Source organism: Astyanax mexicanus, chromosome 3, assembly GCF_023375975.1.
Source record: "Astyanax mexicanus isolate ESR-SI-001 chromosome 3, AstMex3_surface, whole genome shotgun sequence".
Taxonomy (NCBI): domain Eukaryota; kingdom Metazoa; phylum Chordata; class Actinopteri; order Characiformes; family Acestrorhamphidae; genus Astyanax; species Astyanax mexicanus.
Window position 1 is genome coordinate 12,579,384 of NC_064410.1, and position 18,796 is coordinate 12,598,179.

At 35.6% G+C, this 18,796-nt stretch overlaps 1 protein-coding gene across 1 annotated transcript; it reads left to right on the plus strand.

Moving 5' to 3' along the window:
• The first annotated feature begins 1,503 nt into the window (after window positions 1-1,503).
• LOC111195494 (NLR family CARD domain-containing protein 3-like) lies at window positions 1,504-17,045 on the plus strand. The gene is made up of 11 exons (XM_049475745.1): window positions 1,504-1,701; window positions 4,619-4,735; window positions 4,846-4,965; window positions 5,256-5,372; window positions 5,770-5,847; window positions 8,503-10,290; window positions 11,803-11,976; window positions 12,418-12,591; window positions 13,688-13,861; window positions 15,972-16,145; window positions 16,713-17,045. The coding sequence occupies exons 1-11, from the start codon at window positions 1,553-1,555 to the stop codon at window positions 16,717-16,719; spliced, it is 3,072 nt and encodes a 1,023-aa protein (XP_049331702.1). The 5' UTR covers window positions 1,504-1,552; the 3' UTR covers window positions 16,720-17,045.
• The last annotated feature ends 1,751 nt before the right edge of the window (window positions 17,046-18,796 follow it).

The following is an 18,796-nucleotide window of genomic DNA, read 5'->3' on the forward strand; positions in this document are numbered from 1 at the left end:
AATCCTCTTTAACCTGTAGTTAAATCCTCTTTAACCTGTGGTTAAATTCTCTTTATCCTGTAGTTAAATCCTCTTTATCCTGTAGTTAAATCCTCTTTAACCTGTAGTTAAATCCTCTTTAACCTGTAGTTAAATCCTCTTTAACCTGTAGTTAAATCCTCTTTAACCTGTGGTTAAATCCTCTTTAACCTGTAGTTAGATCTTCTTTAACCTGTGGTTAAATCCTCTTTAACCTGTAGTTAGATCTTCTTTAACCTGTAGTTAAATCCCCTTTAACCTGTAGTTAAATCCTCTTTAACCTGTAGTTAAATCCCCTTTAACCTGTAGTTAAATCCTCTTTAACCTGTAGTTAAATCCCCTTTAACCTGTAGTTAAATCCCCTTTAACCTGTAGTTAAATCCTCTTTAACCTGTAGTTAAATCCCCTTTAACCTGTAGTTAAATCCTCTTTAACCTGTAGTTAAATCCCCTTTAACCTGTAGTTAAATCCTCTTTAACCTGTGGTTAAATCCTCTTTAACCTGTAGTTAGATCTTCTTTAACCTGTAGTTAAATCCCCTTTAACCTGTAGTTAAATCCTCTTTAACCTGTAGTTAAATCCTCTTTAACCTGTAGTTAAATCCTCTTTAACCTGTAGTTAAATCCCCTTTAACCTGTAGTTAAATCCTCTTTAACCTGTAGTTAAATCCCCTTTAACCTGTAGTTAAATCCTCTTTAACCTGTAGTTAAATCCTCTTTAACCTGTAGTTAAATCCCCTTTAACCTGTAGTTAAATCCCCTTTAACCTGTAGTTAAATCCTCTTTAACCTGTAGTTAAATCCCCTTTAACCTGTAGTTAAATCCTCTTTAACCTGTAGTTAAATCCTCTTTAACCTGTAGTTAAATCTTCTTTAACCTGTAGTTAGATCTTCTTTAACCTGTAGTTAAAGAACCTGTAGTTGAGGTTCTAAGCTCAGGGGCAGTCCAGCTCTGTGCAGAACGTGCTGAAGGCAGAAGGGGGAGCCAGTATTACACACTTGTTGAATGGTAGCAGGAAGTGGTTAAACTATTGAGTGTTTTTTTAACTAGATACAAATCTCAGGTAGCACAGGAACAAGATCACTGTTGTCCATGATGACTGATTCCAGCTGCACATAAGACTGTTAAGAGAAGGTGAGAAATGTTTTTTTCTAGTATTCCTTTAATATAAATTATTAATAGAAATATAATAATAGCAAAGCTTCAGTTAGATTTTTTAATTTTTTTACAAAACACCCAGTTGACATCTGCTGATTCTGACATCAGGTCTAAATATGGGGTAAATAGTGACACTTAAATAAAACATTAATAATTTGTTTCTTTTTTGTATGTTTCTGTGTTTTGTTCAACCTTGTAGTAATTACTGGGGATATAGATTTGTTTGAATATATATATAAATATATATGTTTATAATAGCTTCCGCCCGATGCCTGCTGGGATAGGCTCCAGCCCCAAAAGCGACCCTTCACGGATTAAGCGGTTGTCAAAGAGATGAGATGAGATGTTTATAATAGAGGGTTTAATATAGTTTGTACTATGGCTTTGTGTAGTTTACGGTGCAGTGTTGCAAGGTTTGGTTGTACTGTGATTACAGTCTCTGTGTCACAGGTCTTGTTGAACCAGACTGGCAGCATGAGTCTCTCTGAGGAATGTGAAGACATTTCCACTGTCATGATGCACTCCTGGTGAGCAAGCAATATTTGATTACATATTTTTTAATATTTTGTGACAAATATTTATTTTTAAAATGCTTTATTTCTTAGTTCCTGCAGGAAATGTGCAGTTGTGCATAGGAATATGTTCACATTCACTTTTTATGAAAAGCCATACATCTTTTTCCTGGGTATTTTCATGACCTTTACGTGGTTTAATAACACCTGTAGCATGCTGTGTGAAGTGTAGAATACTGTATGGAATTTGGTTGTAGGAGAGTTTCTTAAACGGATTTTTATTAGCCCACTGAATAAAAAAAAACATTATGACATATATTACATTTACAGTTCTGGAAAAAAAAATAAATGATGAGTTTCTTTGATTTTACCAAATTAAAAACCTCTGGAATATAATCAAGAGGAAGATGGTGATCACAAGCCGTCAAAACAACCTGAACTGCTTGAATGTTTGCACCAGAAGGGGCATTAAGTTATCCAAAAACAGTGTGTAAGACTGGTGAAGGAAAACATGATGCCAAGATGCATAAAAACTGTGATTAAAAACCAGGGTTATTCCACCAAATATTGATTTCTGAACTCTCTAAAACTTTATAATATGAACTTATTTTCTTTGCATTATTTGAGGTCTGAAATTTTAGTCATTTATTTTGCCGTAGTTTATAGAATAAAACAACAATGCTCATTTTACTCAAACATACCTATAAATAGCAAAATCAGAGAAACTGATTCAGAAACTGAAGTGGTCTCTCATTTTTTTCCAGAGCTGTATGTCCTAAAATGCATAATTTTTAAATACAATTGTTTTTTTTTATTATATGTACAGTTAAAAGTATAGACTTCTTAAATTTTGTGTTTTTCATTATTTTAAAATGTTCTACATTGTAGATTAATACTAAAGTCATCCAAACTATGAAGAAAATTATTTATATGGAATTATTTAGTACACAAAAAGTGAAAAAAAAAAACAGTTTTACAGTGGTGTAATAAAAGTTTCGCCCCATTCATGACTTATGAAATGTTTCAGATCATCAAAACACAACAATTAAACACAAAATGCAGTTTTTTAAATTAAGGTTTTTATTATTAATGGAGGAAAAAAATCAAACCTTCATGGTCCTGTGTGAAAAAAGTGTTTGCCCCCCAAACCTATTAACTGGTTTGGACCACCAGCAACAACTGCAATCAAGCTTTTGCTGTAACTTGCAATGAGTTTTTCACAGAGCTGTGGAGGAATTTTTGGCTCATTCTTCTTTACAGAATTGTAGTAATTCAACAACATTGAAGGGTTTTCGAGCATAAACTGCCATTTTAAGGTCATGTTACAGCGTCTCAATAGGATTCAGATCAGGACTTTGTTTACTTTGTTTTTCTTCAGACATTCAGAGGTGGATTTACTGTTGTGTTTTGGATCATTGTCCTGCTGCAGAACCCAAGTTCGTTATAGCTTGAGGTCACAAACAGATGGCCGGACATTCTCCTTCAGAATTTTTGAAATTCATGTTTTCATTTATCAGAGCAAGACTTTCAGATCCTGCAAGCAGTAAGACATCAAACTACCACCACCATGTTTTACTATAGGTATGATCTTCTTTTTCTAAAATGCAGTGTTAATTTTACTTTAGATGAATTGGGACACACACCTTCCAAAAAGGTCAACTTTTGTCTCGTAAATCTACAGAGTATTTTTACAAGCCTTGAGAATCATCAAGATGTTTTCTGGCAAAATTGAGATGAGCCTGAATGTTATTTTTGCATCGCGTGGAGAAAAACTTTACAGTGTGTCCCAATTTAGGGGCTGCATCCTTCGGAGGCTGTATTCAAAGATCAATTGCGTCACAGCTGCGCAGTAATACACCGCCTATCTCTGTGGGTCGCATCCTCCAGAGTATGCTGCCTGTGAATTGGGACACACCCCGACACGCGCTGACTCTGGAAAGGAAATATGCACGTGAGGCGAAATATTTTGACGGCACCCCCGATGAAGCCAGACGGCACCCCAGGGTGCCGCGGCACCCTGGTTGAGAAACACTGGTCTACTTCACTTTGTCAGGCAGGTCTTATTTAAGTAATTTCTTCATTGAGAACAGGCGTGGCAGTAATCAGGTGGGTGTTGCTAGAGAAATTGAACTCCGGTGTGATAAACCACAATTAAGTTATGTTTTAACTGGAAGGGGCAAACACTTTTTCACACAGGGCCATGTAGGTTCGATTTTTTTTCTCCATTAATAATAAAAACCTCCATTTAAAAACTGCATTGTGTTGTATTTTCTTGTGTTGTCTTTGAATTATATTTAACATTTGTTTGATGTGCTGAAACATTTAAGAGTGAAAAATATAAACAAATAAGAAATCACACACTTTTCACACCACTGTATATTTTAGATTCTTCAAAGTAGCACCTCTTGCTTAGATGACAGCATTGCAGATATTGGCATTTTCTCAGTCAGCTTATGACTCCTGGAATTCAGGCTTTCAGTTAACAGCTGTGCTGAACTTGTCAAGAGTTAAAACTTGAATTTCTTGTCTCTTAATGTGTTGGAGACCATCAGTTGTAAAGTTGTGAAGAGGCAGAATTGATATACAGTGAATATGTTTAATGTTCTAATCCATATTATGGCAAGAAATACTCAACTAAGTAAAGAAAAAAATACTTTATCAAATGAAGGTCAGTCAAAGAACTTTGAAATTATCCTTAAGTTTAAGTTATTACATGATTCCTTTTGGGTTCCTTTATAGTCTTAACTATAACTTATTTTTATTTAACATTTATGTAGAAAAAAAAAGAAAAACACTGAATGAGATTGGTGTGTCTAAACCACAATATGTATCCAATATAAGATACTAAAGTATCAAAGTATCTTATAAATGTAATACATATTAAATAAAACTTTAATATTTGTTTCTAATGTCTGTTTTACATTATTTTAAGTAAAATCCAGTCAAACAGATCAAGCTCTCCAGAACCCAGCTATGTGTCTGTAAGCAGTGAATCATCTATAGATCTTCCTCCATGTTTTAAAAATGAAGACCCCTCATCTGCATCCAGGTAACATTACACTGCAGTAATCAAACATGTAACATTGATCAAATCCTACACATTTTAGTAACATTATGTTGATCTACAGATAAATCAGTTTTAATGTTAATTTTTTTAAGTCAAACCCATGAGGAGAGACCGGACTCTCTACTAGAACCCAGCTGCATATCATTGAAGACTAACCATTCGATGGAGATTGGTGTATTTTTTAAAGATAGAGAGGCCTCATCTGCACCCAGGTATACACCCAAGTATATATACACCCACGTTTATATATATATATATCTCAAAAACAGCTTCCCAATATATCATAAATACACATATACATATGTACTAAAATGCATAATTATTTTTGTTTATTGCATAGATGTACAGTACCAGACATCTTAAAACCAGTGGTTATTCATTATTTTAAAATGTCCTGCATTATAGAATAATAGTAATGTCATTCATAACTTTTCCTTAGCTGATATAACATTATGTTGATCTACAGATAAAGCAGTTTTTTTTTATGTTTATTTTTTTAAAGTCAAATCCAGGCGGAGAGACCGGACTCTCTAGAACCCAGCTGCATATCCTTGAAGACTAACCGTTCTATGGAGATTGGTGTATTTTTCAAAGATAGAGAGCCCTCATCTGCACCCAGGTAATATACATATATATATATATATATATATATATATATATATATATATATATATATATATATATATATATATACACGTTATATATATGTTATTGGTGGATTCTCTCTACGTTTAGTTTAAAACTGAAATTTTCTTTTCATTACCAACTTTTAAATGTTTTACTTTTTGACATCCTGGGATTATATTCATTATCATGGTTGCATCTCCAGAATAGGAATTTAACAGCAGAAGGTTAAAAAAACAGCACTAGTAATATTATACTAGTAACAGTCATAGAGAGTGATGCACTGACCAGTTATATGATGTATGTGGGTATAGTGCTGAAGGTAATTATTTTTCAAATTATATATTAAAATGTTTCTGAATAATACTGTATACATTTGTCTTTTTATGTAGCATCCTGCACAAGGCCTTGGAGAGAGTGAACATGATGAAGCTACCAAGAACGCTAAGAACATGCCCTACAGACAGAGAGTAAGAGCTCAATCAGAATACTCACTACATACACTGATTTTAGAGTAATCTAATGAAGATAGCAGTTAGGTATCAAACAATGCATTTCTGGAAATTAATTATACTTAAGGACAGGGCCCAGGAACACACTCTCAACCCAATCTTTGCTTAAGACTCTTGAAGTTACTCAAGATATTCAAACTCCAGTTACGTCATATTTTTATCCTGGTGAAATGTGTACATTTCACTAACCTTAAGCCTATTCCTCCAAATAAGAGTCTGAAGCATTGTAGTTTAGCCTTGTTATTTAAAAACCTAATGAGAAATTCTGAAAATTACTATGTGAAGACCTAAAAGTAGATTAGGAGAATCAAAAAAAAAAAATGACACCAACATATTAGACCTGATAATTAATTTTTGAGGAAAATGATCCAATACTACAGAAATATTTGGACAGTGGCACAATCTTCATTTTTTGGGCTCTGCATGCCACCACACTAGATTTGAATTTAAACAAATACACGTTCAGGTTTAATTCAAGGGGTTGAACCAAAAAAATACATACTTTGTTGAGAATCCTTTGCAAGCAATGACTGCCTAAAGTCTGGAACCCATGGATATCACCAAACACTGGGTTTTCTCCTTTATGATGCTTTACCAGGCCTTTACTGAGGCTGTCCTCAGTTGTTGCAGGTTTGTGGGTCTCTTTATCTTTAGAAAAGCTGCTTGATTGGGTTGAGATTGGTGATTTAAAAAACTCACAAGTTGCTTTTACAGTATGTTTTGTGATCATTGTCCATCTGTACTGTTAAGCCCAGTCTAATCTACCTTGCTGCACTGAACTGAATCTGAACCTCAACCTATCCTTTATATTTGACAATATTTGATTAACTTTACAGGTCCTCACTCATCTTAATTTATTTAACTAAACTGAGTTGTTATATTATTTGTAGCCTCGCTCCTAATTCAGCTCTGCGCTGCGAAAGAGAGAGAGAGAGAGAAAAAGGGAGAGAGCGCAGCGCATTTTGCCTGATTTCTCTTGATTAAATATCAATAAATATGTGAATTTAATACCTTTTAATACCATATATTTTACTTTACTTGATAGGACCTTATTTATTAAAACGTTGTTTTTTTTTTTTTTCTTGTGACTGACGCTTGTGACTTGCGCTTTCCCTGTGACTGACGCTAAATCCTTATAACTGTTTGATCCAGCTGTTATATTATATTATGTTATATCAATACCATTTTAACGTTTTTCATTTCTGTTTTGAAATTCGTTAGATTATATTTTTGTCAACATTTTGGGTTTATTTTCGTTTGTTATTTTTTAATAATAATAGAAATTACATAATTTATTTTATTTTGTACATTTTTTAAGGGGCGAGTAACAAAAGTAAGTCAATAGTTACTTTTACTGGTAACTAGTTACTTTTATAGTGGAGTAACTCCGTTAGTAAGTCAGTTACTTTTTTGGAGAAGTAACTAGTAACTATAATTAATTACTCTTTTAAAGTAATGTGCCCAACACTGGTTGACAATGAGCAAGTTTCCCGACACAAGGAGCAGGCTTATTCTATTTGCATGAATAACATCAAATGTTTAAAATTAATGCAGACATGTAGAAAAAAAACGAAGACGTAGGGTATTTTAATTTTCATCCCTCACTCTAATTCAAGTTATATACCTGGTTTGATAATTTTCCGTACAATCCCTGCTAAAGTTTTAGGTGAAGGAGACCTAAAGGTAAGTGCATGTTTTTGGAAAAACAAAAAAGTGGGCGTGGCATCGCGATGGTTACCATCCATCGCCATGTTGGGTCGCGATGTTGGATGATATCGTCCATCGGCACAACCCTAGAATCTGAGAAGAAAATAAATCCCTGTACAATTGAGAATTTATCCACCTGCTTCTGTCTTCTGTTACATATTCAGTAGTGACCCAGTGCCAATGGAACCCATGTCACCACCATGTTTTACAGAGAATGTGGTGAGCTTCGTTTTTATGCCTTCCCCTTACTTTCTTCTTCCCATTATTCCGATACAGACTGAACTTAGTTTCATCTGTCCAAAGTACATCCAAAATTGGGTTGGCATGTTGTTTGTTGGGAAAGTCTAATCTGGCCTTTCTATTGATGATTTGCACCTTGTGGTGAACCTTTTGTATTTGCCCAGATATTTATATATATATATATACTGATGATGAATTAACAAAGGAATAGCCCCTAAAGCCTATATTTAGCTTTTGAGAAAATGTGTCCAGTTATTTTTGAGCCCCTAAAATGAGGAGATGGATAGGAAGATAAATGTTTGCAATTCCTAAACGATAGAGATATTTTTGTTCAACCCCTTAAACTTAAATGTCTACACTTTAGTCGCATTTAGTTGTTTCATTTTAAATCCAATGCGGAGGCATGCAGAGCCCAAATCATGAAGGTTATATCATTGTCCAAATATTTCTGGGCCTAACTGTTCATATTTGTCAATGGTAAAAGTAGTATTTCAGCAAGACTGCTCTTTCAACCACAAAACAAAGGTCTGCAACAACTCATCATGCCTCTGCATACAGCTAATCATCAGAGAACATAACCCTCATTGAGCTACCTGGTCCCCATACTATGTCTACACACATTCACTCATATTTTACCAAGTTTTTTCTTCCTTGATAATTCCACAGACCTCAACCTGGACCTGCTACAGCTGAAGATTTCAAATCTACTCTGAAAAAGACTTGTCAATGGTTGAATGACTTGATAACAAAGCATGGAACCCGAACACTTCTGACTAATGTCTACACAGAGCTCTACATCAGCGTGGGAGAGGGTAAAGAGATCAACAGTGAACATGAGGTGAGACAGATGGAGGCAGCATCCAGGAGAGTGTCAACAGAGGAAACACCAATCAAATGCAATGACCTCTTTACACCCTTATCTGAACAAGACAAACCCATCAGAACTGTGCTGACTAAGGGAGATGCTGGAATTGGTAAAACAGTCTCTGTGCAGAAGTTTATTCTGGACTGGGCTGAAGGGAAAGCGAATCAGGATCTCCACTTCATATTTCCACTTCCCTTCAGAGAACTGAATTTAATGAAGGACCAGAAACTCAGTCTGATGGATCTCCTTCATGAATGTTTCAAGGAGACAAAAGAAATGGAAATCTCCAGCTCACACAAAGCTCTGTTCATCTTCGATGGTTTAGACGAGAGTCGTTTAGCTCTAGACTTTCAGAACGGGGTGAATCTGTGTGATGTCACTGAATCAGCATCAGTGGAGGTTCTGCTGATGAACCTGATGAAGGGGAATCTCCTTCCTTCTGCTCTGATCTGGATAACCTCCCGACCGGCAGCAGCTGATCAAATCCCCTCTGAGTGTGTGGATCGAGTGACAGAGGTACGAGGCTTCAGTGACCCACAGAAGGAGGAGTACTTCAGGAAGAGGATCAGTGATCAGAGCCTGGCTGATAAAACCATCAAACACCTGAAGACATCAAGAAGCCTCTACATCATGTGCCAAATCCCTGTGTTCTGCTGGATTTCAGCCACAGTTCTGGAGAAAATACTGAATGAAGCCCAGAACAGAGAGATCCCCAAAACTCTGACTGAAATGTACACACACTTCATCATCATTCAGACACAAATCATCAGAGAAAAGTACCAGAAGAACCAGCAGCACACTGATGAAGAAATGCTCCTCAAACTGGGACAATTGGCTTTTCAGCAGCTGATGAAAGGATACCTGGTCTTCTATGATGAAGATCTCAGAGAGTGTGGAATTGATATCATAGTAGCATTAGTGTACTCAGGTGTGTGTACACAGATCTTCAGAGAGGAATCTGAGCTGCTTCACAGTAAAGTGTACTGCTTTGTTCACCTGAGCATTCAGGAACATCTCGCTGCTCTATATGTGCACCTGACCTTCATGAACCGGAAGAAGAATGTTCTGAAACAAAAACTTTCCTCTAAACTGAGAATCCTGAAGAGAACAGAGGATACACTCTCAGATATTCACAAGAGTGCAATAGATCAGTTCTTATACGGTGAGAATGAACATCTGGATCTCTTTGTTCGTTTTCTTATGGGTCTCTCAGTGGAGTCCAATCAGACCCTCCTACAAGACATTGTGACTCGAACAGAAAGTAGCCCCGAAAGTAACGACAAAACAGTTCAATACATCAAGAAAAAGATCAGAGAGAACCCTTCTGCAGAGAAATCCATCAATCTGTTTCACTGTCTGAATGAACTAGAACACCATTCCTTAGTGGAGGAAATCCAGCATTACCTACAGTCTGGAGATCTTCAAACGAGAAAACTCTCTCCTTCACAGTGGTCCGCTGTGATCTTTGTGTTGCGGACATCATCACAGGAAATTGACGTATTTGACTTGAGTAAATACACCAAGTATTTTACACCAGACGATGTCCTTCTGCATCTGCTGCCTGTGGTTGCAACATCCAGAAAGGCTCAGTAAGTAGTGTTAAACATATTACACTGGCACAACATGTAAAAAAATACTTTAGTGTATATTTACACATCATTGAAAAAAATGATACCCAGTAGGTTTGCATTTATTTGTTGGCACACCTTTACATGTATAGCATTTAACACAATTTATTTTTTCAAAGCTAAGTGATGGGATATCCACTTAGCTATACTTTGGATCATAGACACTAGATACAGAAAAAATGGGGATGTCAACTAGGGGTGCAAGGGTATGTGTATTCTTTACGAACCGCCACGGTACAGGGTTCATGGTTCAGTTTGTGCAGTCACACTGAGAATACTTGGTACATGAAACCAAATGATGTATAACCAAGTTCACAGGCCAGCTGTACATCATAACTAACACCGTTGCTAAGCTAAGGCTATGGCTAAGGCTGCCACCATTGCTAAGTTTTTTGCAGAGGCCACTGGCCAAACCCAAATTGTTGAACTAGTTAGAAGTATTTAATTTTGACAGTATTTATATGTGGTACAGGGAACTCACAGACCAATCACATGCATTGTAAATATCACAATGACGCTCCAAAGCTAATCAGATATGTGCAGACTTGGGCGAGTAGTGTGCATACAGGAAGGTATGAAGTGAGAAATGGCAAAAGAAGAATAAAGGAGGAAGACGAAACGCAGAGACGAAACTCAGAGATTAGCGAAACTCTGAGACAGTAGTTATTTTAGCCTGTAATTTTACATACATAAAATCACAGAGGACCCCCCCATAAAAGAGAACATTACTCCAGGACCCCCTGAGAAACTAATATCATCCAGATAGGGCAAACTAAACAAAGATTTTTAAAGCAGACACCCATTTATACCTGTACTGAGGGCTGAACAATCAACTTCGATCACATATCTACGCTGATGGGCATGGTGGTCTAGAAGTAAGGTGTGTCCAGGTACAGTTCTGGCGTATTGCTATCTTAGCCATGGAAAACACAGGTGTACCACTGACTGATTAAAACTCTGACAACAATCATTGTCAGACGTGTAATGGCGAGCGACACGCTTACTGGTTTATTTCATGTTATACACAAAACACACCCATGATTAATTAAGAAAATTCATACATGCCTTTTGCGTGTTTCGAGCCTTGCAAGGCATACATTTCCCGTAGTTACGAAAGCACACAGATGTCCTAAATCAAGCTGTGCAGTGCACAGTTGAAGGCTCTCCTGTTGATTGCTAAAATAGGACCCTATGAATGTGTCGTGGAGGCATTACCCAAACTTACCCACTAAAAGCATTGTTATAGGGCAGTGGAGAAAGATACTTTCCACCCTCTCGTGGCAAAACAGGGAAAACTGTTTAGAAAAGAATGGATGCTTGTCTTTCATACATCATTAAGGATGCTGGTTCAAGCTGAGCCTTACTTAAAGCTTAGGGATTTGGTATAGATCAGTTTCTGTTTTTTATAGAGGGGCTAGTCTATTGTTGGGTTTGTAGATTGTGAGTATGATTTATATTATGTGGCTTTTTTAGGCTTTACAATTGTTTTCTGAAAGAGAAAAGTTGGACAGCTCTGGCCTCAGTCCTCAGCTCGGAGTTCAACAGTCTGAGAGAGCTGGATTTGACCGGGAGTTATTTGCAACATCCAGCTGACAAGCTGCTCTTTGCTGGACTGGAGAATCCCCTCTGTAAACTTGAGACTCTCACGTAAGATCATCATTCAGACAATTTACACTTTATTTTTATAGTACTGTAATGAATGTAACCATCATTGTGGTATTATTAAATTACATTTTATTTTATTACATTTTATTATTTAAAAGCTAACAGGTTATAGTAGATAACAGTAGTAACAAATAACAGCTTTTTTATTTTTTCTTGTCTTCAGAGGCTAATTTATTCATTTATCCATCTATACAATAATAATACAATTAGGCACCTGATTGTATAATTCAACCTATTTCTTTCAGCATCTGCACTCTTATACATCCACTACAATGGATAGTAAAACAACAATAATAATAATAATAATAATAATAATAATAATTTCTCATTTTGATGTCTTGTGAATTAGTTTAAAGAACCACCGTTCAGTTTCAGATTTCTCTAGGATGTATTCATAAAGTAAAAAGTGTGTTGTATTTGCAGATTGTGGTATTGTTGGATCTCACCGGGAGGCTGTGCTGCTCTGGCTTTAGCTCTGAAATCAAACCCTTCACACCTGAGAAAACTGGATCTGACTAAAAACAAAATAGGAAATACAGGGGTGAAGCTGCTCTCTGTTGGACTGGAGAATCCTTTGTGCAAACTTGAGACACTGAAGTAAGATCTCTGAGAGGCACACAACATTGAACACATTTTTCTGGTGGTGAAATTTAAATGAACTAGTTGAAAGTTCAGTTCATACTAATTTAAATTAAATATGTTAATTTGTCTTTTTTGCCATAATAAATAGGCTGCTATTATTTTTCAGTAGAACTCCTTTCTACAACCTCCATCACCAGCCTCAAATCACTCCTACTCCCAAAATAAATATATTACCACACTGAATTTTGTACTAAAACTTTTACTAATTTCCATACCACAGAACAATATCCAGTGTTTTAGCACCGCAGACAATTTCTAAACCATTTAATCTCGGTGCTCTGACTGTAACTCCAGCATCAGCTCACAGTTGTAGTTATGCAGCGCCTTACTGCATGAAATATGTTTACTGCAGAAAAGTAAAATATATAGGTATGTTTTCTTTGCTCTTTTGGCAAATTACATTATTATTTCTAAAATTCAAGGAATATCCTGGCCAAGTGGATAGTTACTATTTTTAATTTGTGTTTTTAGCCTTTTAGCTCCATTCACTCCCATTCATTAAGGACCTGCTTGCAGGAAACGTCTAGGTTCTAATGATTAGCAGTGATTTTTTGAAATAGGAAGTGGGTGGTCTCTCCATAAACCAGCTCTGGCTTGGTTGTAATCTGGCCAGTTAAGCACTGAATCAAATTACTAATATAAGCTATTACAAACAAAATTAAAATGCATTCCACACACACACACATACACACACACACATATATATATATAACTCAGTAATCTAATTACTGCTCATGTATACATGATTTGGATTATGCCATTTCAAAATGAAAAGGATTTGTCTGTACTTTACATGAATTTTCTTCTTGACAGATATGTGTCTGTAGACTTATTAATTAATTTGTCTACTACCATCATCAGTTACATCAACGAACTCATTCCTGTAGTAGGTCTAAGCCATGACACTACCTCCACCATGCTTGGATATATAATTTGTTTTTTATAGAGTGGTATTTAAAGCTTAAACATTGCAGTAACTTTGCAGTAACATTGCAGTAAAATTCTGCTAAACTGAGCTGTGACCTAAGAGAGAGTGTTATTCTTATTTCAGGTTGTGGGATTGTAAAATAACAGAGGAAGGTTGTGCTGCTCTGGCTTCAGCTCTGAAGTCAAACCCCTCACACCTCAGAAAACTGGATCTGACTGCAAATAAAATAGGAGACTCCGGAGTGAAGCTGCTCTCTACTGTACTGATGAATCCTCTCTGCAAACTGGAGAAGCTGAGGTAAAATCATCTCTAGGGGTTCTTTTGTGGTGTCTTAACCTTTTCCTAAGGTTGTTTTTACACTAGTACCATTTAGTTTGTGCTCTTTTGGTTTAGTTTGTTTTGTGTGGTGTGAAAACAGTAATCAAACTCAGTCTTGTCCTTAAAAAAATACTTCTAATGTTTGAGCCAAATGGCAGTTCAGGTGCAGTTTAACTTGATTTATTACTCAGATAATACCTAAAGACATTAAAAAATACCATCTCTGCTGCTGCTCCATGCTAAGCTGTTTTCACACTGCACAAGACAAAATTCCATTTATTTTACACAAAAGTAAAAGTATGGGCACCCTTATCATTTCATTGATTTGAATACTCCTAACTACTTTTTACTGACATACTGAAGCACCTCATTGAGCTTTGAACTTCATAGCCAGGTGTATCCAATCATGAGAAAAGGTATTTAAGGTGGCCAATTGCAAGTTGTTCTCCTATTTGAATCTCCTCTGAAGAGTGGCATCATGGGCTTATCAAAACAACTCTCAAATGACCTAAAAACAAAGATTGTTCAACATAGTTGTTCAGGGGAAAGATACATAAAGTTGTCTCAGAGATTTAACCTGTCAGTTTCCACTGTGAGGAAAATAGTAAGGAAATGAAAGACCACAGGGACAGTTCTTGTTAAGCCCAGAAGTGGCAGGCTAAGAAAAATATCAGAAAGGCAGAGAAGAAGAATGGTGAGAACAGTCAAGGACAATCCACAGACCACCTCCAAAGAACTGTCCCTGTGGTCTTCCATTTCCTTACTATGTTCCTCACAGTGGAAACTGACAGGTTAAATCTCTGAGAAAACTTTTTGTATCCTTCCCCTGAACAACTATGTTGAACAATCTTTGTTTTTAGATCATTTGAGAGTTGTTTTGATGAGCCCATGATGCCACTCTCAGAAGAGATTTAAATAGGAGAACAACTTGCAATTGGCCACATTAAATACCTTTTCTCATGGTTGGATACACCTGGCTATGAAGTTCAAAGCTCAATGAGGTTACCACACCAATTTTGTGCTTCAGTAAGTCAGTAAAAAGTAGTTAGGAGTATTCAAATCAATAAAATGATAAGGGTGCCCATACTTTTGCACCGGTCAAATTTTGGTTTAATGTATATTGCACATTTTCTGTTAGTACAATAAACCTCATTTCAATCCTGAAATATTACTGTGTCCATCAGTTGTTAGATATATCAAACTGAAATGGCTGTTGCAAACACCCAAATATTTAGAACTAAAAATGGTTAAGATTAATAGGGGTGCCCAAACTTTTTCATATGACTGTATATGTTTGAGTAAAATGAACATTGTTGTTTTATTCTATAAACTACGGACAACATTTCTCCAAAATTCTAAATAAAAATATTGTCATTTAGAGCATTTATTTGCAGAAAATGAGAAATGGTTGAAATAACTACGATTACGATTTAGAGCTTTCAGACCTCAAATAATTCAAAGAAAACAAGTTCATTTTCATAAAGTTTTAAGAGTCCAGAAATCAATATTTGATGGAATAACCCTGGTTTTTAATCACAGTTTTCATGCATCTTGGCATCATGTTCTCCTCCACCAGTCTTATACGCTGATTTTGGATAACTTTATGCTGCTTTACTCCTGGTGCAGAAATTCAAGCAGTTCAGCTTGGTTTGATGGCTTGATATCATCCATCTTCCTTTTAATTATATTTCAGATGTTTTCAGTTTAGTACAATTAAATAAACTCATCATTTTTAAGTGGTCTCTTATTATTTTCCAGAGCTGTATATTATGATAAGCTTTCATTTAGTGTAAGCTGAGGTTAGAGGACAGGGTAAAGAATGTGACTATAACTGTTTTATTTTAATATTCAGAGACATACTTTTTCTTTTTTTTTCTTTCTGTTTAAGGTGTCTCCTGATTTCTTTTACATTGTACTATTGTTTGCTGTTCACTTACGTTTATGTACATTGCTTTATTGTTTATTTTGATTTTATCATTTTGAACTACATGTAAGGTACAAAGTGTGACTGCATAGACAATGTACTAGATTGAGCTATTTTTTTGCAGAAATTATTTGTTTTACTTAATATTCACTATTTTCTCTGCAGATTGAAAGATTGTAAGATCACAGGTGAAGGCTGTGATTCTCTGGTTTCAGCTCTGAATTCAAACCCCTTGTCCCTCAGAGTGCTGAATCTTTCGGGGAATAAAGTGGGAGATACAGGAGTGAAGTTACTCTTGGCTCTTAAAGCTGATGAAAAGTACAGACTACAGGAAGTTTGGTAAGAAACAGCCACATATGTTCATTCAAATGGCATGAACCTCAAGCATCTTTCCTACAAAGATATATAACATATAACAACTAATGTTTGCTCAAACAATATTAATAACTAATAAATTGGTAGTTTGATACTCTGGGCCTATCCTACACCCTGTGCCAGGCAGCATAAAAAAGTAATCTACCTCCTTAAATGGACAGTAAGTAACACTGTATTATATCACTTTATGAAACCCCTAATTCTTTACCAGCTCTGTAAACTTGGTCACATTATAAATTCACATTTAATAAAACGTTTAAAATACAAAAAAAAAAAAAAAAAAAAAAAAAAAAAAAAAAATAATAATAATAATAATAATAATAAATAAAATAAATAAATAAAAATAAAGTATTAATTGTCCTCCGAAGGGGGGTGGTGGTTGGGCCAAAAAAAAAAATACAAAAGAAAATACAAATCAAAGCGTATTAGATCTACTAAACAACTGAGCAAGTTAGTTTACCCTTATATTAACTGCTGTTGTGTATGTAAGCACTAATAATGTGAACACCAATTGCCTTTTTGTTTCTTTAGGGTCTAATGAATATCTCTGCAAAAGTGTGCAAAATGTTCCTCCACTGGACGCTGCGATATGTTATTTTAATATCGAATCAGTTCTGCTGATCTGAAGTCAGTTCCTATGTTGTGTTTGTTGGAGAGAATGTGAGTTTCTCTGGCAGCAGGGGGAGTAATAGTGTGTGTAAGTAAAGTTAAAAGGGGATGTGTTTATGTACAATACACTTCATGGAAATATCTGAAACAGTTTGCTAAAGGTCTTGTGAGTATCACTGACTTCTAATTTATTATGTACCTGGATGATGTTTTTTATATTCAAACTTTTACTTTATTTAATAAACGCTGATATTTAAGTGATAATTACTTAAAATGCGTCTGATTGGTCATTTCATACCAACAAGCAAAGCTTCTGCATTTGTGTTAGAATATCTGCTCAGTTCATATTAAATGCAGGCTCACTCCTACATGCACCTGCTCCTAAAGGCTTGTTTCCTCCCTAAAAAAATTGATTTCCAACATTTAAATTAATAAACAAAACTGTATTTGTACTAATGTTGTAATTGTATAAGGAACACCCAACTTACCATTATTATCAATATTATTGTTTACATGAAGAATTAACCCAGCAGTTACTTTTATTTTATTTTCATAATTTTTTCAACAACAGTGTATGTAATGTAAATATACACTTTGCTGTGACTCTCAAACACTTCCACCCATAGTCAGAGTCAGGAAAGACCTTGGCTGTCTCATTTAAGGTGGAACAAAAAACTACAAAATTACTAAAATGAGACTGATCTTGTTTAAAAACTCTAGCAGTCTCTAGGAACACTCCGTGAGAGAATAGAATGTGTTTCTAAAGTTAGCTTAACTAATCGGGTGATCATTGGTCATGCAGCTTGCCGTCAGCTGCCGGACTCCTGAGAGAGCACAGTTGGCCTTGCTCTCTCTGGGTGGGTAGATGGGGCTCTCTGCACTCATCACTAAGAATAAGACACCTCTTGTTTTACTATTCTAGTAGGCTCTATAGGAAGACACTAGGCTAAAGTTAGCTTCTTATTTGCCAGCCTTGGCATAAAAAAATTTGACGGAGAATAAATTGCCTGTTCTACGTACTTCCAGTTCCCCTAACTCCCAGATTATCAGTCTGTTAAATCTTCTTCTGATTGCTGTGGCATCTTCTAACTTATATTATTATATATTTATATTATTATATTACATATTATATACATTATATTACCCATTCTGTATGTTTATTATCACAGTGGTTATAAGCTATATCAATGATCCCTCTACTGCACTGAAAATTCCAAAACAATGTAAATAAACGTGGCCCCTCTCCTTATATGCTCATTTTGCATTAAGTGTAGGGGCCCACAAATTGATAAAGGCCCCTCATTATGAAAGTCTAGAAAAAAAGTCAGGGTCCTGTATCAATCAGAAGATAAAGCAAAACTTTCCTTTCTCAAAGTTACATTCCAAGTGCTAAGTTGAGTTTTTCAGTTCCACCTTAAATGTTGACATTAAACAATCACACTAGCACCAGCTTATTTGACATTTTTAATAAATTACAGGTGCCTGAATGAAAATGCTTAGAATTCTACATCTTCATTAAACGTTAAAGGTTAAATGTGTTCATATTAAAGTGAGTTTTGAACACTAAATAAAACTCTGGTAGATTAAAGCAGTAGCTTTCTGAGGAGCAGTCTAGAGACAGTATATGGTTGTGATGGGTGATTACACTCCTATATTATTTTAAATCAAGGCAATGATCATATAACTATAGTTGTAGCATAGTTTATTTGCATCTAAACTGGATAGAAAAAAGTAGTTAATATTGAAGATCGAAGTGATTCAAAGTGAATTTTCATTAGCTGTGCATATTGGCCAAGTTATAGACACATAGCATATATCTTTAAACCAGATAATAGTGTAAATATTCCTCTATGTTTAAAAACATTGTCACATCACAAATTGTCGCATTTTAGCTCTCAATTTAGCGTCTTAGTTCTCAGGGCCCTTCCAAAAAAATTTTTAGGGCCCCAGAGAAGTCTAAGAGTGCTTTCACACCTGCTTCGTTTGGTCCGGACTTTCAGACTTTT